The sequence below is a fragment of the Panicum virgatum genome, chromosome 7N (genome assembly GCF_016808335.1).
Source record: "Panicum virgatum strain AP13 chromosome 7N, P.virgatum_v5, whole genome shotgun sequence".
In the NCBI taxonomy this organism is placed as follows: Eukaryota; Viridiplantae; Streptophyta; class Magnoliopsida; order Poales; family Poaceae; genus Panicum; species Panicum virgatum.
In genome coordinates, this window is record NC_053151.1 from 10,920,443 (window position 1) to 10,943,901 (window position 23,459).

At 43.8% G+C, this 23,459-nt stretch overlaps 1 protein-coding gene across 1 annotated transcript; it reads right to left on the reverse strand.

The window, feature by feature from the left end:
* Positions 1 to 11,489: 11,489 nt before the first annotated feature.
* LOC120680723 (tyrosine--tRNA ligase 1, cytoplasmic-like) lies at positions 11,490 to 16,684 on the reverse strand. The gene is made up of 15 exons (XM_039962248.1): positions 16,028 to 16,684; positions 15,679 to 15,784; positions 15,498 to 15,574; positions 14,868 to 15,013; positions 14,569 to 14,674; positions 14,301 to 14,369; positions 13,886 to 14,080; positions 13,472 to 13,755; positions 13,258 to 13,354; positions 13,033 to 13,138; positions 12,849 to 12,931; positions 12,492 to 12,637; positions 12,255 to 12,360; positions 12,069 to 12,128; positions 11,490 to 11,905 (listed from the first exon to the last, which is right to left on the reverse strand). Exons 1-15 carry the CDS (start codon positions 16,580 to 16,582, stop codon positions 11,885 to 11,887), a joined length of 2,157 nt encoding a protein of 718 aa, XP_039818182.1. The 5' UTR covers positions 16,583 to 16,684; the 3' UTR covers positions 11,490 to 11,884.
* Between the last annotated feature and the right edge of the window lie 6,775 nt (positions 16,685 to 23,459).

The following is a 23,459-nucleotide window of genomic DNA, read 5'->3' on the forward strand; positions in this document are numbered from 1 at the left end:
TTAGGGTGGAATGGAGAGGGGTGGGGCCGGAACGTGTGCTGCGCAAGCAAAAGGTGGAGGAGAAGGGCTGGTAGGGGTCGGCCATGGCCGCGACGGGCGGTGTTCTGGGCGTATGGGTTTGGGGGCTTGGCTCTGGGTGAAAGAAAGGATTGGAGGGGGTGTACCTGTCAAGGCGGCCGGGGAGAGCCGGACCGAGGTGGCGGCGCGAAGGGGAGGGGGCGCCGGCGTCGAAGCGGAGGCGGAGGCGGCGCACCAAGACGGGTCGGGCGGGGGTGGCCAGGCGTCCAGGCGGCGGCGGCGGCGCAGCGGAAAGAGGTCCAGGCATCGAGGCGGCGGCGGTGGACAACCGGGCGGCGGCGGAGGACGATCGTCGGAGGTGGCGACGGCAGACGATCGGGGGCATTGAGAGGGCCGGCAGTGGAAGGAACAAGTGAGGAAGAAGGAAACAGGGCAGGAACTTATATATCCCAAAGGCCTTAGGTACCGGTTGGTAAGTCCAACCGGTGCCTAATAGGGCCTAAGGCACTGGTTTGTAACTCACCCGGTACCTAAGGTAACCCATAACACCGGGTGATAAGTCCACTCGGTACCTTAAGCCTACAACGGGCGGGAATTGAAAAGTGCCTAAGGCACCGGTTAGAAAAAAAACCGGTGCCTAAGACTTTTGAAATATTTGTACTTTAAGCCTTTTGCCGCCAGTGAGATCGATAACACCGTGTAACACAGTGGTAACCCTAACTATTCTAATCGCCGAGGCTCGGGTTCGACTCCCGCGCGCCCGTTTTTTTCGCCAAGTATTTGGTACCGGTTGTAGTTTTCAACCGGTACCAATAGGTTATTTACAAAATCAAATAATTGAATAGTAAATTATTTAATTGCATAATAAATCATTTTAATTGCATAATAAATCATTTAAATGCCTAATATATCTAATAATTGCATAATAAATCATTAAAGTGTATAATAAATTGGGTAATTGCATAATAAATCATTAAAGTGCATAATAAATCGGGTAAATGCATAATAAATCATTAAAGTTCCTAATAAATCTTTTAATTGCATAATAAATCATTTAAATGCATATTAAATCTGATTATTGACTAATAAATTAGGTCATTGCATAATAAATCTGATAATGTTCACGGAAAATGTTACAAGACATAATCATTCAACTAAGGGAATATTAACGATGGTTCGCTTTACAATCGTCCCTTAATTATGATCATGACGTGCGTACGGAGCCTCCTCTTCGGCTAAAAGAATACTTGTGTCAACCTCCACTGCGAACGGAGTCATATCTTCAACTTTATTGTATTCTTCTTCATCTGTGACATCGTCGACTCCCACAATTTTTCTTTTTCCTGCCTGAACAATATGGCGCTTTGCCTCATCTCTGGCACCTACAAAACTTGATTTATTCCTGGACTTGTCCTTTCTCGGTTTGCTAGACATGTCCTGCACATAGAAAACTTGAGTGACATCTTTAGCTAGGACGAATGGTTCGTCTCGATAGCCAAGCTCTTTAAGGTCTACCGTTGTCATTCCGTACTCGTCGATATCGACACCTTTTCCTGTGAGTTTAACCCATTGACAACGAAATAGAGGTATCTTCAACGGCCCATAGTCGAGTTCCCAGATCTCTTCAATGTAACCAAAATATGAGTTTGTTTTGCCACTAGAGTCGGTGGCATCTATACGGACACCACTATTTTGATTGGTGCTCTTGTTATCTTGGGCTCTTGTATAAAATGTGTAACCATTAATTTCATATCCTTGGTACATCAGGATTGAATTTGCCGGACCCCTGGCCAGCCAAGCTAGCTGCTCATGAATTTGATCGTTGGCCATGACTTCCTTCTGCAACCAGGTGGAGAACGTATCGTTATGATGTTTTGTAATCCATGTCTCAGACTTCAAAGGGTATATGCTTCGCACAATTTGCATGTGCTCCTCCATGTATGGAGCCACCAAGGCTGATTGTTGCAGAACTGTGAGATGTGCTTTGCTCAACGTGGCATGATCTGTGGCATTTACTGATTTTCTTCTAAGTGTGCCCTTTCCAATCAGCCGCCCCTCATGATGTGATACTGGAATCCCAATTGGGCAGAGTTCTTCCACATAGTCAACAAAAAATTCAATGACCTCCTCTGTGATGTAACCCTTCGCAATGCTTCCTTCTGGACGAGCCCGATTACGAACGTATTTCTTTAGGACTGCAAAGTATCGTTCAAAAGGGAACATATTATGAAGGAAAACAGGACCGAGAATACCAATCTCTTTGACCAGGTGAACTAGAAGATGCGTCATAATATTGAAGAATTATGAAGGAAATATCATTTCAAGACTAAACTTTGGACAACATCCTCTTGTAGCCTGCTTAAACTCGATGGATCGACTGCCTTCTGAGAAATTGTGTTGAGAAATGCGCATAGCTTTATGATTGTTGCTCGAACATTAGCTGGTAGAATACCTCTAAGTGCAACTGGAATCAATTGCGTCATCAACACGTGACAGTCATGGGATTTTACGTGTGCGAATTTCTTCTCTTTCAAGTTCAGTAGCCTCTTTATATTCGAAGAGTAGCCTGATGGGACCTTGATACTGTTCAAACAGTCGAACATACTTTGCTTCTCTTCCTTACTAAGAGTGTAGCACGCAGGACCTAGATAATGACGTCCTTTATCCCTTTTTTCTGGATGTAGGGCAGCCCATTGTTTCATACGTTGAAGATCTTGCCGCGCTTCCAATGTATCCTTTGGCTTACCGTAGACACCAAGGAAGCCTAGAAGGTTCACACAAAGATTTTTTGTTAGGTGCATCACATCAATTGCGTGGCGGACGTCTAAGAATTCCCAATAAGATAACTCCCAAAAAATACTCTTCTTCTTCCACATAGGTGCACGTCCGTCATCACTCTGCACTGATCTGCTGTTGGGTCATTTTCCGAATACTACTTTTATATCTTTGACCATTTCAAACACCATTTTCCCACAACGGTGCCTAGGCTTGGTATGATGATCTGCCTTTCCATCGTAGTGAGCATGCCTCCTCCTTAATGGGTGCTTGATCGGAAGAAATCGACGATGACTCATATACACGATCTTCCTATAGTGCTTGAGGTACATGCTGTCGGTTTCTTCTAAACAATGGGTGCATGCCCTATAACCCTTATTGGATTGTCCGGAGAGGTTACTTAGTGCTGGCCAATCGTTGGTGGTTACGAAAAGTAATGCCCGCAGGTTAAAATGATCCTCTGCGTGCGCATCCCACATACAAACACCCTCATCTTTCCACAACAATAGAAGATCCTCAATCAGTGGTTTCAGATACACATCTATATCGTTACCGGGTTGCTTCGGGCCGGGGATAAGCACCGGCATCATAATGAATTTCCGCTTCATACACAACCAGGGAGGAAGGTTGTATATACAGAGTGTCACAGGCCAGGTACTATGGCCACTACTCTGCTTACCGAAAGGATTTATGCCATCTGTACTTAAGCCGAACCTTATATTCCTCGCATCATTTGCAAATGTTGGGAATGTTCTGTCCACTTTTCTCCACTGCGACCCATCAGCGAGGTGTCTCAACATATTGTCTTGCTTACGTTCTTCTTTGTGCCATCGCATCAATTTAGCATTCGTTTTGTTCATGAACAAACGTTTCAGACGTGGTATTAGAGGAAAATACCACATCACCTTGGCAGGCACCCTCTTCTTGACACGCATCCCCTCAACGTCGCCTGGATCATCTCGATGGATCTTATACCGGCATGCGTTGTATACAGGGCATGAATCCAAATTTTCATACTCACCTCGATATAGGATGCAGTCATTAGGACAATCATGTATCTTCTGTGCCTCTAATCCTAAAGGACAAACAACTTTTTTTGCCTCGTATGTTGTCTCCGGCAAGGTGTTACCCTCAGGGAGTAAGTTTTTTATAAGTTTCAGCAACTCCTCGAATACCTTGTCAGACAAACCATTTTGATGCCTTCCATTGCAATAATTCCAATGTGGTACCCAACTTCTTTTGGTCTTGTTTGCAATCAGGGTACAACAATGTTCTGTAGTCCTCTAACATACGCTTTAGATCTCTCGATTCCTTTTTTGTTTCGCAACCTTCCTCAGCTTCGCGCAGCATCTGACCAAGATCATCTTCTACAACGTATCATTCAGTATCTTCTTCAGGCTCACCCATTGCAGTGTCATTGAAAAAGGAATTATAATTGGCTGCAAAGTCAGGAATCCTGTCCTCTTCTTCTACATTATTATCCAGCACAATTCCTCTTTCGCCATGCTTGGTCCAAACATAGTAGTTCGGCATGAAACCACTATTGAACAAGTGACTATGGATGGTTCTTGATGATGAGTAATCCTTCTCATTCTTACAGAATTTGCATGGACAACGAACGAAACCGCCATACTTGTGTTTCTCGGCCGCTTCTATGAATTCATGCACGCCATCCATGAACTCCTTTGAACGCCGGTCGGCCATGTACATCCATTGCCGACTCATCTGGGTCCACAATACATTTATATACATTATTGTACTGTACAAATAGTTCATTCATACTACCAATTTATAACAATATATTTATATAATTGATAATGCATATAACTATAATAAATAGATACTATTCACTTATCAAATAAATTGAAAAAACATATAAATACAATAATTTGATAGTATTCAAATATCAAATAAATTGATAACGTATATAACTACAATAAGATGCTACAAATAAAAATAATTATCACATATATAAACTAAATCAAGTAATAACTGTTTCTAAAAATTAATTGCTAAGTTATAAAAAAAATAACTAACCTTTTTTTCAAAAAAAAGCGAAAATTCGCCTCCCCTCACCCCACTCAGCTACCATGAACAGTGAGTTCACGGCAGCTTGAGAGGGGGAGGGTTTGGGGTATTTATAGGCTCGGGCCAAAGACACCGGTTGATTTCAATGACCCGGTGCTAATATTAATTCAATAGCACCGGGTCAAGGCACCAACCGGTGCCTTAGGCCCGAGCTCCTGGCAGTTACCACATTTCATTACCATAGGAACCGATTATTCCTATAAACTGGTGCCTTTAGCGTAGTCTTCATTTGGTACCGGGTGGTGGTTCAGACCGGTTCCTATGATGACGCATTGGAACCAGTTGGAACCACCACCCGGTTCCAATTGCCCTCCACTAGGTCGGTCGATGGCCAAAGGTACCAGCTGCTGTTGCAGCCGGTACCGATGGGTTGCAACAGCAGCCGGTACCTTTGGCCAGGACCGATGGCCCGTTTTCTAGTAGTGCAAGCCGGGCGAGTGGGTCCCCGACGATGACACCCTACTACACCGACCTCACCTGCCCGCTCATCCAGGAGCACCAGAAATGTATGAAGTACGGCCACCCCGACCGTGGCTTCCTGCGGTGGCGGCCCGCCAGCTGCGACCTCCCGCGGTTCGACGTTTTACATACTATTATTACGAAACACTGACCGTAAATGTAAGCATACCATGATGATCTCTCTACAATGCTACACCCAAAAGCAAGGAAGATGAAAAAAAAACTAAAAGAGAATAAGTGACATGCTAAATATTATGTCATGTTGTGAGGTACAAGCCCCTCACACTGCGGCTGCTGACCCGCATTGCATTTGAGCAAGTTCACCGTGTTGTGCAGGTGATGTGCCTCATCGTTGTGCTTCATGTTCTCTCTGTCCTCGTGGCTCATGGAAGCAGGGCTGGCCTTATTATAAAATGCTCCTACATGTTAAAGAATGATAGGAATTTAGTATTTAAATCGGATCAGAGAGGCACCACAGATTTGGAGTGCAATACTACATATAAGCAATATTGCTTCAAATGTATCCAGAGTGCTTTAGGCAATCTCTCTATTTGCTGATCAAACAAAATGATCTTCGTTCCATGAACTGAAAGGTATGCCTACATCCATTTGCCCGTGAAGTACAGAGGACATGCATCTGACTACGATTAATAGATGTTGCATAAACGTATTATGTTTAGGCATCTGTCAATTATCATGTATTTGCAGTTGGTGATACAGAGCAATCTTGGTTGATCTGAATATTAAGATCTACAAAAATGATTATCTCTAATAACATAACAATCTAAATATTAGGTTGATTTTAAGATTAATAATACTACAGAATATAAGTGTTATCCATAACTCTAAGAAGGAAAGAACAAATCCCTGACCCTGTTGGTAAGGAGCTTGACGTTAGAGGAGATATCCGACTGTGAGGAAACCTTTACATGGCTGGAGAGATTTATTTTTTCTAAATATTGATTGTTATTATTTGCCATCTCTTCAGAGAGCTATTCGTGCGATAATATTACCAAAGTTTTCTTTGTGCAAGATGATTCTCATCTTGGATTAGTGAATTGATTGACTATAACACCACAACATGTAAGCTTCCATTGTTAACAGTGGGAGAAAGTATGCATGACGTTTATCTATAAGTATCTACAATTTTTTAGAGACAAAATAGATTATGCAAGCAGTAGTCAGCCATAGCTCCCAACGTCAGAAAGCCAATAAATAAACCAAAGCCAACAAAGTCTATTATCTAGGTCTGAACTCTGAATTAACAGGGCCCGCATCCAAATGAAATTCCTTTCAAACCATATTATCTACTCTTGCTCACATCTTTTTTTTCCATTGTGTAATATAATCTTGCTCCAGCTACTACTCTTTGTTTGACAACAGGAATTTTTCTAAGGCCTAATGCTAAATGTCAACGACAGTGTAAACAACATGAGATGGTGATGAACTCACTTGACAATGTACGCTGATGGCACATGGATCAAGTTTGTTTTTTTGGCGAAGAACGGCGATTAATGCCATACTAAATAAACCAATGATCCCAACCTTAAACTAAAACTGAACCGGCAACAGCTTGCATAGGAAGAATGGAAAACACAGTACTAAAGCGTCAGTTAAAATCTTTAATCTTTTACTTTATTCTGTCTGAAAAAGGAAATCTATTTACTTTGAAACGAAATATTGGCAGCTAAGCTAGAAGCGGAAACAACCCTCCATGCGTCAACCCATGTGGTTGCTTAACCTTTAAACTGATTTTGTATTATATTTTCTCATGTACATGACATTTGGTTATGAATGATTTACTGCTGTCTTTTTAGGAATAGAGAGTGGCTCATAACAGCAGACTATTAATCAAGTAAACTGTAGTATCTGGTTATCAAAAACATCATGGTTTTCTATGATCTTTTTTATTAATAATTTCGACAAATCAACAATGGTGGAATCTACAATCTATGGAGCACCTAGTATATCAATGTTTATTAGTACCAGTCAATAACCATGGTTGTTGTTTAGCTTAGCACACTTGAAGTATAACAAATGACCAGCTAGACAAAATAATGCAACATGGTGAAGATAATGCCAAGGAAATACCCTAGTCATTTTCTCCCAATTTAACTTCATGATTTGTTAAGTATGATAAGTCCGTCCAATTACCTCAATGTTTTTGCTCAAAGCATAAGCCAGTAAGAAATCTAGGTAGAAAAAATAACAGATTTTGGAAGTATCGTATCAATTAAGATGGAATAGAAACGTGCTGAACATGCTAAGAACTATCATCGCAAAAGGAGAATTGATAGAGCAATCTTTTAGGGAGTAGGAGCATACCTTGCAAGTATGATATATATTGCTGCACAATCAAGCCTCCAAATGAATGTGCAATTAGTAAAGGTGGCAAGGGGGCCTCCTTCTGGATGAATTCAGCAATATCACCAGTATATGTGTACTTCAAGTCAATCACATACTGCGGTAAATCTACGGAGAGAAGTAGAGGCAATGAGGCATTGTAGTGACACCTTTGCATTCAGTGAAATATTTTATCAAATAATAGCCAACTGATGCAAGAGCAATAGTGTGATGAGCAAAGGTACATTCTTATGGTGACTAATTGCACTAAATTTTGAGATACTTCAGGAAGAGTGATTTGCATCTAGCACATCATACTGTGCAGGCTCCCAATCACTTCTGGAGCTGTCTAAGAATATTTGGTTGTACAAAATGACAGGTGATGAATCGGCTACAAACTAATCTGTCACCCATACTTAATAGAAATTCATTGTTGCTTACAAAATCTGAATTTAACATTTATCTAGGAAATTGACTCAAGTCAAATTGGGCAAATGAGGTTACGGATTCATCGGTGTAGTTCTGGTAGCATTGAAGCTTATTCATCGGTGTAGTTCTGGTAGCATTGAAGCTCCCATAGGCAAAGTGCTCCAATCCCCATCCGTACTTTGCGATGTAGCTGCTCTAGAATTAGATAGGGCAAGCACATGACAAAAATGACAACTGATATGGATCTCTAAAATTAGATTTCATAGATCAATTTGCAAAACCATGTATCATAACTCTTTTTCCATCTCGTCTTCCTTTGCAGGAGAAGATAGTTTTCACAGCATATCAGAGAATATCGAACTTTGCTGAAGAAAGGTATATGTGCTGAAAGCCTAACTCGGTACCTTTCTGGTAGAAAGCAGTAACTGTACTCTACATATACCTGGTCTAGTGCATGAAGGTTGATCTTGCCACTTTCTTTGCACCGGTGGTTGCAAACATTCACAATGGTTCCCTTTTATTACAAGGATATCTTGTAAATCTGCAACCATGTTCAAAAGGCTTTCTCCATTGTTTTTCTTGATGTTTGCCCAGAAAAAAAAGGGAATAATAAAACTACATAACATTAGAATGATATCAAATTGAGAAAAAAAAAACAATCTCGCTCTGAATTTAGTGGATTACCCTAAATGATCCTCAAAACTGATTAAAACAAGGATGGCAACTAACATTTGTAACTATAGTCACATCTTGCAAGAGATTTTGTATGAATGGCCCATACTATTCCGCTTGTTCTGTCTTCAATTGTCCAATATGAATTTCTACACAGCTATCCAAAATCTTAAACACATTCGAGAGTTGGTTAAGAGTATACTGAAGTCAAGTATGTCCTGATGAAGCCAAACACTCGAATCTAGATATGTCTACTCTTAGAGCAATGGTATATGTGCAACTTTGATTTCGCCCGGGGGCAGGCCCTTGTTGTTGATGTCATAGTCGAACATCTGGCGGCGAGGTACGAGAAGGGCGCGACCCCGCAAGGAAGAGCACCGCCATCACGGAGAACCGGCTCCTTCGCCGGCTCGTCCGGCGTCGCCACCGCCGCTGCGGACGCTTGTGTTGAAGGGCGAGGGACGACGCGACGGTGGCGTCGCTGTAGACAACAGCGGCGGGCGCGGGTGCGAGGCAGATCCGCGGATGCGTCTTCTGAAGCGCTCTAAATGTTGATGCTATATAAACGGAACACCCATCATCGTTCATGCTTTCCAACAATAATACTGTGCTTATTTTAGATAACTATATATCCAAATGTTGATGTGGTTTTTGATGGTTGAATCAAAAGGAAATCGTGCTGCAAGTCTCAACTGCATCAAGCTTTAAGAATCCTCCTTTCCTACGGGCTGTTTCATCACAACAACGTATGTTTGCCATGGTAAATGATAACAAAAAGGACATGTATGTTCTACAGATTAAACTCCGAATCGTTGGAGTTCTTATTGGTTGTCATGCACCAATAAGGGCGCGGCATTTGTCTCTAGAGAAGTAATAAAGATATGCAGAAACGGATATCACAAAAAAAAGGACAAATTATGAAACACGGTTAGAAAAATCTTACGATCAATGCTCACCTTTGGTATACCGAGCTTCAATAATTCATCATCAGTTTCGGAGTCAAAATCTATGCTAACATTTTTGTGAAATTACTACCTAATAAAGCAACGTCGGCAGCGAAGGGCGCCCACAGCATTGTTCAAATGTGGTCGTACAACATTCAATATCATTTGTCAACAGGAAAAAGAAGCATTCAGAATAGGCAAGCGCGCAGATGACATAAGTACGTGCAATAAATCCTAGCTAGTTTAGAAACATTGAAGTTCGACAAAAATGTATCATCCATGCTTCTTCTCTAACAAAAAGAGGCCTACTTAACACTTTGAAACAGAATATCATTTGTCAACCAGAGAAGCATTCAGGATTGGAAAGGGGATGGCATAAACACATTGGCCACCTCATAACTCTAATAAATCATGATCCAGACGCATTGCCGATTCGGGAAAGTGTGTCATATATCCATGCTGCTTCTAATAAGAAAGAGACCTCGGGAACCCAGAAAGAGGAGTCACAGGAAGATCCAAGAAACTAATTATTATTTCCTGAAAATGGAAAGAACAAATATTGTGTAATCAATAATTACAAGCAATAATTACAGTTAGGTTTGGGCCAAAAAAATTACACTTATATTCATATTATCATTTTGATTATTTGTGGGATAAAAAAATGTAGAACACTTGGATGTATCGAAACAAAAAATACTTAAATAAAGTACGGCCGTTTTTTTTAATCAACTGCACTGCCGCCTTGCTTACCCAGTCACCCCCGGTCCCGAACTCCTGCCAGGTTCTCTCGTCGAGCTCTTCTCTCCGTCTTGGGGCAGCAGGAGAGGCTCTGTTAGATTAACGCTCTCCCTCACCTTCCCGATCCCTGATCTTGGTGCGCGCTCCCTCCCTTCTTTGGTGTGCCTGCTCTTGGATCCTGATGCATACTCTCTCCCTCGAGCGCATCGATGCTTTCCCTCCCCCCATTTTCTGGAGCTCTTTTCCAGATCCGACCGGCACACCATGAAGGTGGTTGTCGCTGATAACTCACCGGGTTGTCTCCTCATCCTCGGTAGCTCATTTTCCCCTTCTTTTTCTCTCTCATCTCTCTTCTCATCGGCGATTGGGCCTTATCGTCAATGGATCCAGCGATTTTGCACGCTGCGAAGCGTCGGTCGTCGGAGGTGGAGGAATTCGGAAACGGTGCGTAATCCATTTTGCATTCTACGGTTTTATTAGTGGTAGACAATTCAAAATCATGGTCTCAGTATGTGTTTGATCTAGGGAGGCACTTGTAGGTTTGAGTAGTAGATTTTTGCATTAGTATGTGTTCAGTGAAACAAGTTAAAAACTAGGTGCCATCCCCTTGCTATGTTCTCTATTTTAGGGCTCCCTTGGGATTCTAATTCCATCACCTACACACACAAAAGCATCATAGGTAGAATTTTTTTTGTTTGATCCACTCTTAAATAATGTGTGTGAAGTAGTATAAGTCTTTTTTCCCCCTTTAGTTCTTCAATTCTGTGGCTGGCACCTGTGTTAGAAAACTGGTTACCAATGGGAATCCTATAACAACACAGAATTATTACGATTGCTACTAGTAGCACTTTTATTTGTGGTTCTAAAGCTGCTGGTGGATTAATGTCTTTCTTTCCAGCTTATATGACGTTTAGGATAAAAAAATTAGTTCAAAATGAACTAATTTCTTTGTTCTAAACGTAATATATTTAAGAACGGAGAGAGTAAATTTTTGTTGGTATAAATGAACATACGCTTATCAAGAAAACAACAAATTCAGGCTAACATGTGAAAAAGTAAGTATTCGCTTGGCTTACAACACACGATAAGTGAGTGGATCTGGACGGCCTGCTGGCCAGTCAAGAGGAGTTTGCTCAGCCCAGTACTAGTCCAGGATGAGGGGACGGCCCACACGATGCGTTTTGAATTTTGGACCACTGCGCGCGCGAAAGCCGGGACAGAGATCAACATATTCACATCACAGGTTATGCTAACCATGGGGATTCAGTTACTTCGTGACTAAAACGAGATTCTGCACTAAACAAGCTTGCAATATATAATCCACTCATTCTACGTGTGGACGCAGCTGATCATACGCTACTGCGTCCGAGGTCCGTGGTGATACGATCAAGCGCAGCTGCACCACCCTGCGCTTCAGATCAATTCGTTACTTTGTACGCCTGCAGAGAGGGAGCAACAGCAATGCGATCAGTACTAAAATTCAGATCATGTGCGTGCTCAGCGCTAAACTTCAGATCACGAAGCACTCAGTACGAGGATGAATGAGATTGAAATTACAGTCACAATGTGCCTGACGATTTTTTCGTTTGGAAAAGAATGTACCTTTACTGTCTCAAGCAGAACTTTGGCGTCAGGATTGTTGCTGAAGTGGTCACGAACAGGCTGGGGGAAATCAAAGAAATTGGTATGGTTGCGTAAGCATAATTTTTTTTAGTATAAATGAACATACACTTTGTGAACAGAACTGAAAACAGTTACCAAACAGCAGGGGAGAGAGGAGGGGTTTACCTGTAGTATCTGGTTTATTGCTTTTGCAAGAGCAGGCTTAACATCATCAGGGTGCAGAGCACCACTAGCATAATCTTCAAAGAGTTCTTCTATTCTGTTGTAGGTCCTGTTTAACAGCAGCAAATGTTACAACTGGAAACAAAATTCAGTTTGTGTTGTGTTATGATGTGCTGTACATTCCATCCTCTCATGTATGTGTAGATTGATTAACTGGAAAAGTGTTTAGTGGAATATTACTTGCTACCACCGTCAGCGTCCTTGTGAAGCAGCTCAAACCTTTCGAACCAAGGGAAAACGATGTACTTGATGTACTCCAAGCATGGATTTCCTTCAGTAATTTTCTGCGGACAGAAAGCCTGTGCTATCTTGGAGTTCACCTGAGACTGCAATAAACAGGTTGATCAGGATTATGGGCACAGGAAAAGAAGGGCATTATTAAGCATTGATTAATAGATTCTAAACTTTTATTATTTTGCAAGAGAACCCTTTGATACATTATAACTGACTAATAGACCACTGAAAGTGGTCACAGTGTTGAAATAAGCAAGGCTGTCAATTTTTTTTTTATAAAAAAGTATGCATCATGATAAAAACCTCATCGTCTTCCATAAAAATGGCCGAGGATGGATCGCTCTTTGACATTTTCTGCTGACCTTCTTTAATACCTGGTAGGATATCTATAATTGTTGTTAACAGAAACAATTTTACAAACCTAATTAACATTAATTTTGGACGAATATAGCAACATAAATCTGTAATAATCACATATGAAGGATACGGTGTGACAGTATAATGGGCTTATTATTTCTTCTAATGGCGTTGCAATATTCTCTGGCAAGCACGTTCACCTTTCTTTGATCCATGCCCATCTGACATATGTCTACCTGGAGAAGGAAAGGAATAATTTGGTATAGTGTTACCAAAAAAGAACGGCGTACCAGAAACCTAACATAGTGTTAATTCACATTAGCTGTACCAGCTAGGTTGCTGAGTGCATACTAACCTTGAGGAAGAATATATCAGCACACTGCATGAGGGGATACATAATCTGTGCAGCAGTCAGGGCATCAGTATCTCTTCGACCCATGATTTGGGAGCACCTGTGCAGTATTTAAGGAAAAGTTAGTTGCACAAAAAAAAAACTAGGAGCATAACCATATCCTATGTCTGTTCATGACATCTGAAGGAAAACGAACTGCAGATGAGAATAGGTGTACCTGACTATCCTCTTGAAATTTCTTTTCTGGCTGATGTCCATCACAAGTGACCAGTACTCATCTCCACGCTTCTCGATTTCTTCTGAGGCCCATAGGAATTCGACCCCGTCCACGTTCATGCCAAGTGCTTTCCAAATCTCAATCATGTAGCTGCCAACAGTTCTGATTTTGTTCAAATCCCCTCCCATCTTGTTATTGAGCATCGCAAACCAGTCGGCTATCCAGATTTTCACTCTGCATCTAGCTTTGAGCATCTTGTTAATACTTATCGCCTTCCCAACACCCTGGAAACAAAAGACGAGAATTCATAATTTCCATTGTACATAGGAATATAAAATCAATAAAGAGAGAAATCTTCCAAGAGTAAATTGACTGAGGTCTGAGAAGACATATGGATTATTTGTCGTGCCTAACCTGTGCAATGTGCATGCGGCCAGAAGGCTCAAATCCATCATAGCAGATTGGATTGGGCTTCTCCTGCAGCAGCCATCTCAGCTCGGCCTCCTCAGTGCACTCCTCTGCAATGCCCTGCAGGATTTTGAACCGCTCCTCCGCTGTCATCATGGGCATACTGCTAGGCAGATTCTCAGTCGAGGACAACTGGGTGGACTGGACACAAAACACAGGTCAGGTTTCTTTTGAACAGCTGGGTGGCCTGAAGGATGTTGAATGAAAGCATGGGTGGTGAATAGAAGTCATTTGCATTGTGAACAAATTCTTTTTCTACATAATGCAAAAATACGCAGCTCTCATGTGTACTGTCCAAAAAAGTTTTTTTACAATAATGGAAGTAATTGTCATTTATTTATATTTTGAAAGGAGCATGTACCTTAACGGTATCAACCAGAACTTCAGCATCATTGTTGCTTTTGAAGTGAAGCTTTTGATCACGAACTGCCTGGAAAATAGAAATTGCAAGGTCATAGAAGTGTTGATGGATAAAAGTGAACATATACTGAACATAACTGAATATAAAAGTTCAGGAAAGTGCCAATTTGAGAAAATCTGCCTATTCCCGTTTAAAAAGGTTGGGGAGAAGTGCAATAATTTTTCAGTCATATTAGTTAAGGATGGGGGGGGGGGGTGCGTTGCTTTACCTGCAATATCTCATTTATTGCTTTTGAAAGATTATTCTTCACATCAGCAGGATGCAGAGCACCATCACAATAATCCACGAACACGTCTTGCATTTGGTTGTAGGTTCTGTTTAAGAGGAAAAAAATGTTAGAAACTAGAACCAGAACTAAGTCTTGGCATGTTACAAAGTTAATGCTGCATATTATGTGTTAATCTTGCATATCATAAAGATTGTGGTAGAACTAATTAGCTAACTGACACTTGTAGTAATGGCCCACCTAAAAACAGAAAAAAAATGCAAGTTTGCTTTAAATCTTACTTGTTACCACCATTAGCTTCTGCCCGAAGCACATCAAACCTTCCAAACCAAGGGAAAATGATGCACTTTATGTACTCCAAGCATGGATTTCCATCAACTATTGCAGGGGGGCAGAAAGCCGTTTTTATCTTGTTATTCACTTTGGACTGTAATAATCAAGTTCATACGGAGTTTGTTACCATAGGGAAAAATGAGATTTTGCACTTACTTATAGCGACATGTATAATAGAATTTTGACAGAAAAAGGTTATCTTTTAGATGTAGTATTTACAAATGATTAGTGATGCCCAGGTACCATTTGAAAAAACCCAAGTGAACATAAAAGAAGAGACACTATGTGAATCATTAACATAAAAATGAGCATCACGTGTATATCCATTAGGATCATAAATGAGCATCACTTAGAAGACACAGCATGCATATATATTAAAAATGAGCGTCCAAGCTTTTCTAAAAAAGTTAATACATGTTAATACTTTTATGGCAGGTTCTTACCAATAAGCATGTAAAGTAACTTAACCAAGCACATACTTTTTTTTATCAGAGAGCATAGGTGGACGATTGGTCGTAATGTCAGAAGAAAGTAATGGAGACTGTTCTTAAACAAAAAAAAAGAATCATGAGAAGAACCTTGTCATCTCCCATGAATATAGCCGATGATTGATCGTTGTTTATCTTCTGGCCTTTCTTAAGATCAGGTAGCATATCTGTCGTTAACGTTAACGGGCAAACAATTTCAGAAACCTGCTTATATCTTCAAACTGCAAAAAAATATGACAGTACATATATCCTGTTGAAAAAGAACACGTACTGTATGACAGAATGACTGGCTTCTTATCCCTTCCGCTGGCATCGCAATAGTCTCTCGCAAGAAGATTCATCTCACGTTGATCCATGGCCATGTGGCATATGTCTGCCTGTCGTCAAAGGAGTTAAGGAGATGATGAGATGGAGCACATTGTATACATCAAAATCCTATAGCTAAAAATTGTTACGCCATAATCTTGAGTGAATGAACTAGGAAATAATTAAAATATAGCATATATAAAGTTATAAAATCAATTCTGTAAGTTGCAACAGGATCGAAATCGAACTATATATAAATATATGATAGCTTCTCCTTTTGTGGTGTGAGTTGAGGACAGGCATGAACAATCAACCTGGAAGAAGACGACGTCGGCGCACTGCATGATGGTGGATAAGAACTGCCCGGCGGTCAGCTTCTTCTCGTCCCGGCCCAAGAGTACCCTCTGGACAGAGAACTTCTGGGCGACGTCCATGACGAGCGGGCCCCAGTACTCGGCAGCGCGGCGGCGGAGGATCTCGTCGGAGGACGAGAGGAACTCCACCTCGCCGCCGACGCCGACGCCGAGCGCCTTGAGCGCCGCCTCCAGTTCCCCGACGTTCCGGCGGGCGGCGTCCCTGACCCGGGCCCAGTCGCCGCCGTCCATCTTGCCGCCGAGGAGCGCGAGCGTGTCGGCGACCACGATCCTCACCCGGCACCCGGCCCGCGCCGCCGCCCTCGCGCGGATCGCCGTCCCGACGCACTGCGCGGCGGGCATGGCGTCGGAGGGCTCGAAGCAGGCGAGGCAGACGGGGTGGGGGTTCTCGTCGTCCCGCAGCAGCAGCCGCAGCAGCTCGTCGTCGTCCCCGCCGCCGTCGCACTCGTCGGCGGCGCCCCGCAGGGTCGCCAGCCGCTCCTCCGGCGTCGTCATCACCTCGGCGCCGCCGCCGTAGCTTCAGGAACTGCTACCTAGTAGGCGTAGGAGGAGAGGAGGATGGAGTAGATGATTTGGCGCGGCCAAGCTTGCAGTCGCAGAAGACGAGCGGGCTTCGTGTCCGACACGGTCACGAACGGGGTATCTTGGCTGCAACGGATCGGAACCTAGAGACCTTGCGTGGCCTGACTGCTGAGCCGTGGTTTCCTCTGGGTTTCTTGGCTCCCAAGACGCTTGGTTTGGAATTGGATGGCTCTTGCGAGAGTCAGAGAGAGACGTTGAAGTTGAATTTGCTCAAAAAAGAGAGCCAGAGAGAGAGACGTTAAAGGACCAAGAAAACCGAGCAATGTTCGGCTCTCCTCTTCTCTGCCTTTCCGTTTCCGTTCGCCTCTTTCTCTAGGATTTTGATATTCGATTTCTGGTGTTGCAATGGTTAACGTCAGACGTTGCGGCGTGGGGATTGCGATTTTTGCTAGAAGTACGTTTTCTTAGTTTTTTTTTTGGATTTTGATGCTGCGGGGATAGATCATCTCAAATGTCGAGATTGTATCGTTTTCACGTTGCAATATAGTGACAAATTGGTATTGCAATAATACATGCAGCATCAATATTATTTTTCTTACCTTCTTGTTGTAACTATACTAGGGGGGCTGTTGGAGAATATTCTTTATGCTGCATACGTAAATTAAACGTACTTGAATACGGTATATATTTCGAAACCTTTCGCGATTTAATTTGGTGATCGGCCGGGTCTGGAGCCTGATAGAACTCGGACTTTGTATCATCGGTCAGGGCCGCCGCTATTATAAAAAAAAAACAAGGATCCTCTACCACGACGCCGGCGGATCGATCAACGCCGACGTACGTACGCACGACTGCAGCGTCGCCGCCGTCGATCGATGGACCACCCTACGACGTCAAGATCCAACCCACGGTAAGTTGTCGCCTTTTTTTTCTTCTACCATATATATATGCACGTAGCACTAGTGCAAGATGTTATCATGCGGCAAGTAAAATCTACCTGCTGATGCTTTTTTTTGACATAACAAAACCCCGGTGGCGGTGAAGACGGAGCCCCGGCCATGGCGAGGGCGAAGATGGCGGGGGGCAAGCAGATGATGCGCCGATGATCGGCGAGGTGTGATGACTAAAGGCCTAGTGATTTTTGTAGTAGTGTAGTATTGAAAACAGAAGTATCACTGTATCTAACGCCTTCGATGTCTGCGCAGGACCCTGCGTTGGCCCCTGTGTGGATCATCGAAGGTATAATTCCTTGGCGCTTGAACCGCGGGAATTTTTATGTTTCTGGTTTAACTTGGGAGAAGTTCCGTGCCCGTCGTCCTTGGCTTTCATTTGATGAGTTTTGGTCTGACCGAGAATGCGTATATGACTATCGGAACGCTGATACAAAACGTTTCTTCGCGGAATTCCAGCGCAATTCCGAAGAACACGCAAAAGTTCTGTCTGAGCGCCGTCTTCGCCGTGAAATAAAACGTCTTTTGGACACCGATAGGCCTTACAAAAAGCCCAGGGGCCTTCTAGAGCCGAAGCCGGAGCCTGTCGAAGACATGTTTGCTCCGCATGAATTCATGTACCGTCGCCAAGGGATTTTTGACGAAGGCTCTTCTTAACGATGGGGTGCCCTCGCTTGCAGGGGTTGAATTTGAAGCCTTTCTTCGCCGGACAGTCGAAGAAATAATAGATGTTGCGATCCGCGAAGTCATATCTGACTTGGACCGCCTTATCTTCGACGAAGAAATTTCAGATGTAACTTCATGATTTAGTTTTCGTAGTGTCTTCGACTGAGCGCTTAGGGAAGAAATTTGTATCTTTCTTCGCTTTTGTGCGAAGTGTACACGTGCATTTTCTTCGCTTATTATTGCATAGTGTATTTTTTCCTGTAACACGAACTGTTCTTTTTTTATATATACAAATGAGTATATTTGTACTCCCTGGTTCTATCCTTCGACTGTGCAAACTTGTATTTTGCGAAGCGCCACCCCCTCCTTTTGCACGGGCGGGAGGATGAAAGTCATCGACGCCGCAGTCGAGCGTGTGTACGTTTTGTGAAGCGCCATCCCCCCTTTGCTCGACTTGCGGGGGGTAGATGAATTTTTACGCGAGATTTTGTGCCCTGGGATCTTCGCTCACGAAGATTTTGTGTCTTCAACTTTTTGCCTTGGGCTCTTCGCTCGCAAGGACTTTTCTGCCTTAGGCTTTTCGCTCATAAGGACTTTTATGTATTCGAATTTCTGCCTTGGGCTCTTCGCTCGCAAGGATTTCTCTGCCTTAGGCTTTTCGCTCATAAGGACTTTTATGTCTTCGAATTTTTGCCTTGGGCTCTTTCGCTCGCAAGGACTTTTCTGCCTTAGGCTCTTCGCTCATAAGGACTTTTATGTCTTCGAATTTTTGCCTTGGGCTCTTCGCTCGCAAGGACTTCTCTGCCTTAGGCTTTTCGCTCATAAGGACTTTTATGTCTTCGAATTTTTGCCTTGGGCTCTTCGCTCGCAAGGACTTCTCTGCCTTAGGCTTTTCGCTCATAAGGACTTTGCTATTTAGTTGGAAGTAAAGCTAAGGGGTGCGAAGCCCCTATCCGGGATTGCGTCCCGTGCTTACTTCTTTCAAGCTTCATCACTTGTTTTATGTGCCGATGACTCCCCTCTTCGCTTGGCGAAGAGGGATAGACGCTTCGGTGCTTTCACCATATTCCTGTTCTTGAGGTTTTTCTTTTCGGGGACCTTGCTTATATTTCACAAGGGGTTACACAGGGTTCCGCCTCGTTAAAAACCTCACACCTCCGACGTTCAGAGTGAACGTGTGAAGGCTTCCCCCGTGAGGAAAAGAGTACGATTCCTTCGATACATTGTGCGAATTTCTCGCAAACAAAAAATAAAAATTGCGGAAATAAATGCTAAACTGTTGAGCCCCTTCGGTTATTTTCTCCGTGGGCTCTTACATTGTTCCTACACATAGTACTTTTGCAGCATATCTTTATTCCATGAGTATGGGTCTTCGATACCTTCCAGTGTGCGAAGTCTGCAGGCTTCTGGTCTCACCATGGAGGCGACAATGAATGGTCCATCCCACTTGCTATGCATCTTTCCTTTCTGTTTGGCCTTCGGGATTCTACGAAGTACAAGATCTCCTTCTTGAATCTCCCTGGGCTTCACCTTCTTGTTCTTCCATCTTCGAGTCTCTTCTTGGTATTTGCCGAGGTTGATTGCTGCTTGCATCTTTGCTGCCTCGATTGTGTCGATTGAAGGCTTCATGTCTTCTTCTATATTGTTCGTCCCTTCGGACGTCCTCCAAGATTTGAGCTTGATTTCTTCGGGCGTGACAGCTTCTTCGCCGTACAAGAGCTTGAACGGAGTAAACTTCGTTGTTCTTGACTCTGTCGTATTGTGTGACCAAATTACCCTTGTTAACTCATCTATCCACTTCCCCTTCGGCAACTCGGTGATATTCTTCTTTAAGCCTGCGAAGATAATGCCGTTGGCCCTTTCCACCGCGCCGTTCGATTGCGGGTGATAGACCGAAGCGAAACATAGCTTCGTCCCAAGCTGCGTGGTGAAGTCTCTGAATGTGGTGCAATCAAATTGCTTGCCGTTGTCTACGGTGACTTCTTTTGGTATGCCGAAGCGGCACACAATGTTTTGCCAGAAGAACTTCTGCAAGGCTCCGGCTGTGATATCTCTGAGTGCCTTAGCTTCGACCCACTTTGAGAAATATTCTACTGCGACTACAGCATACTTGTAGTTTCCTGGCGCTGTGGGCAAAGGCCCTACTATGTCGATGCCCCATCGAGCGAGGGGCCACACCGGAGGCAATAACTGCACTTCGTCTGGTGGAAATTTGCTGTATGGTGCATGCCTTTGGCAATTTGAGCATTTTCGGACCACTTCGTGCGCGTCTGCAACCGCCGAAGGCCAATAGAAACCTTCGCGAAAAGCTTTGCCTACCAATGCCCTTGTTGCAATGTGCGAAGAACACATGCCTGCGTGAATGTCTTCGAGCAACTGTCGGCCTTCTTCACAAGAGATGCACTTTAGGTGGGGCGCGCAGACACCTCCTTGATATAGGTTTCTGTTGATGATTTTGTAGTTGCGAGCACGGAGAGCCATTCTCTTTTCTTCCTTGTCATCTTCAGGGACGAAATGCCCTCGCTGGTTATGGCGTTGATGAATTTTACAGGCTCTTCGGCGCAGTTGACAGAGCTCTGCTTCAATGTTTCAAAGAACACATCTGGTGGTAGAGGATCATGTTGAGCTGCGGCCTTCGCCAGTATATCGGCTTTCTTGTTTTGCGATCTTGGGAAGCTCCGTATGTTGAATCCGAGGAAAAACTTCTCCATGCCTCGGACGGCTGCCAGATACTTTGACAGCTACGGCTTTAGTGCTCTATTAGTTTTATTGATGTGCCTGGTGATTAGCTCCGAGTCGGATCTGATAGACAGCCTCCGCGCTCCCTGTGCTCTTGCCTTGCGAAGACCTAGGAGCAGACCTTCGTATTCTGCAACATTGTTTGTGCACCCTTTGAAGTCTAGCCTCGCTGCATATTTCAATTGTGTGCCCGATGGGGCAGTGAGGATTGCCGAAGCCCCTGCCCCATCTCTCTGGTATGCCCCATCACATTCAAGCTGCCATATTGATTCTAACTTCGGTGTCTCTTGCGAAGGCGAAGCTGGAGTCCAGTCTGCAATAAACTCTGCCAAGACCTGTGACTTGATTGCTGTTCTGGGGACGAAGTCAATTGTATGCTCTGCTAGTTTTGTAGCCCATTTGCCTATTCTGCCGGAGACCTCCTTGTTTTCAAACATATCCCGGAGAGGGAACGAAGTTGGAACTTTTATCTTGTGACTACTGTGTAAGCCATTTTTTCCATTTCGGAGTAAAGTAGTTTCGAGCCACTCAGGGCTTTGGAGACGAAATAGATGGGGACTTGCTTAAGTTCGCCTTCGATTAATCTCTCTTCGACGAGAGCTGCACTGACCGCGGCACCCGAAGAGGCGATGTATAGTAAGAGCTTTGCCTTCTCAGAAGGGCTGGTCATGACTGCCAGGTTTTCTATAAATGTTTTCAAGGCTTCAAATGCCTTCGCTTGCTCTTCGCCCCATTGCATGTTGCCAGCTCCCTTCAGTGCTTTGAAGAATAGGAGAGACTTTTCTGCCGATCTGGAGATGAATCTGTTCAGCGAAGCCAATCGACCTGTCAATTTCTGAACTCCTTTCTTTGTTGTTGGCGGCTTCATCCGCCTGATTGCCTCGATCTTCTCAGGGTTCGCCTCTATACCCCTTTCTGTGATCATACAACCCAATAGCTTGCCTCTTCGAACACCGAAGACACATTTTTCAGGGTTTAGCTTTAGCCCGTGCCGGCGAAGGTTTGCAAATGTTTCACGAAGATCTTGTATGTGATCTTTTTTCTTGCTCCGAACGACCACGTCATCCACATATGCGGAGATGTTTTTGTCTAGCTGGTCCCCGAGCACCTTCTTGATCATTCTGTTAAATGTACAGTTTACGTTGTGGAGGCCTTCTGGAATCCTGATGTAACAGTATGTCCCGAAGGGAGTGGTGAAACTAGTTTTCTCTTTGTCCTCCTTATTCATGAAAATCTAGTGATAGCCGGAGAAACAATCCAACATGCTCAGCATTTCTGAGCCGCCCGCCGCATTGACCAATGTGTCGATGCGAGGCAAAGGGTATTCATCCTTCGGACAAGCCTTATTGAGATTGGTGAAGTCGATGCACATTCTCCATTTCCCATTCTTCTTCGGTACCATGACCACATTTGCCAGCCACTCTGGGTATTGCACCTCGCGAATGACACTTGCGTCTAGCAACTTCTGCACCTCACCCTGCGCTGCTTTCTTCCTCTCTTCGGACATTGACCTCTGCCCCTGCTTTATCGGTTTTGCCTTCGGGTTGACTGTAAGCATATGCTCAATGACTTCTCGACTTACTCCTCGCAGGTCAGACGAAGACCATGCGAAGACGTCTTGATTGTTCCTTAGGAACTGTATGAGTCTTGCCTCTTCGTGCTCCTCGAGCTCTTTGCCGATGATCACCATACGATCAGGCACATCTTCGCATAACGGTACCTTCTTTGTATGTTCTGCTGGTAAGACCCCTTTGTTTTTATTATCTCTTCGCATGTCTTCGGCAACAAATGTTTTTGTGTCCTCTTCGGATGCCTCAATGGCATGCACAGTCTTGTTGGTGCTGTACGCGTTATCTTCGCACCTGCGCGCTTCTTCTTGATTGCCGTAGACGGTTACGACTCCCCCTGCCGAAGGTATCTTCATGCATAGATACGGCTGATGGATTACAGCTGCAAACTTCACCAGCGTGTTGCGGCCGAAGATGGCATTGTAGGGATAGTTGATGTCCACCACATCGAAGGTTATTGCTTCTGTTCTTTGCGTGACCCCTTCGCCGAACGTGACGTTGAGCTCTATCTTGCCGAGGGCCTCGATTCTCTTGCCTCCGAAGCCAATGAGAGGTTACTGCGATTTCTTCAGGGCTTGCTCTGTGAACCCCATCTTGACGAAGCATTGCCATACCAGAATGTCTGCGGAGCTACCATTGTCGACCAAGATCCTTCCGACATCATTCCCTGTGAAGTGTACTGAATTCTTGCCGATGTTGGCTCTGATGACAAGGGGATCATTGTGAGGGTAGTGTTGCAGTCGAAGATCAGCCTGTGTGAAAGTTATGGGGACATGCGACCACGGAGTTTGGAAGCATTTGCCTTTGCTCACATGAGAGATAGTTCTGAAGTATTCTTTGCGTTGCCTCTTCGTCTCATGAACCGGTTCATTGGATCCTCCGGAGATGGCGTTGATGATGTAAACCATACTGTCGGATGGTCCGTCG

Bases quoted from the DNA above. Each gene is read 5' to 3' on its own strand.
- LOC120680723 (XM_039962248.1), bottom strand. From the start codon at position 16,582: ATGACGACGCCGGAGGAGCGGCTGGCGACCCTGCGGGGCGCCGCCGAC. The intron at 15,785-16,027 runs GTTGATTGTTCA...CTTTGACGACAG, and splicing joins CCGACGTCGTCTTCTTCCAG to GCAGACATATGCCACATGGC. The intron at 14,081-14,300 runs GTACATGCTCCT...TTTTGTGTCCAG, and splicing joins TTCTGGTTGATACCGTTAAG to TCCACCCAGTTGTCCTCGAC.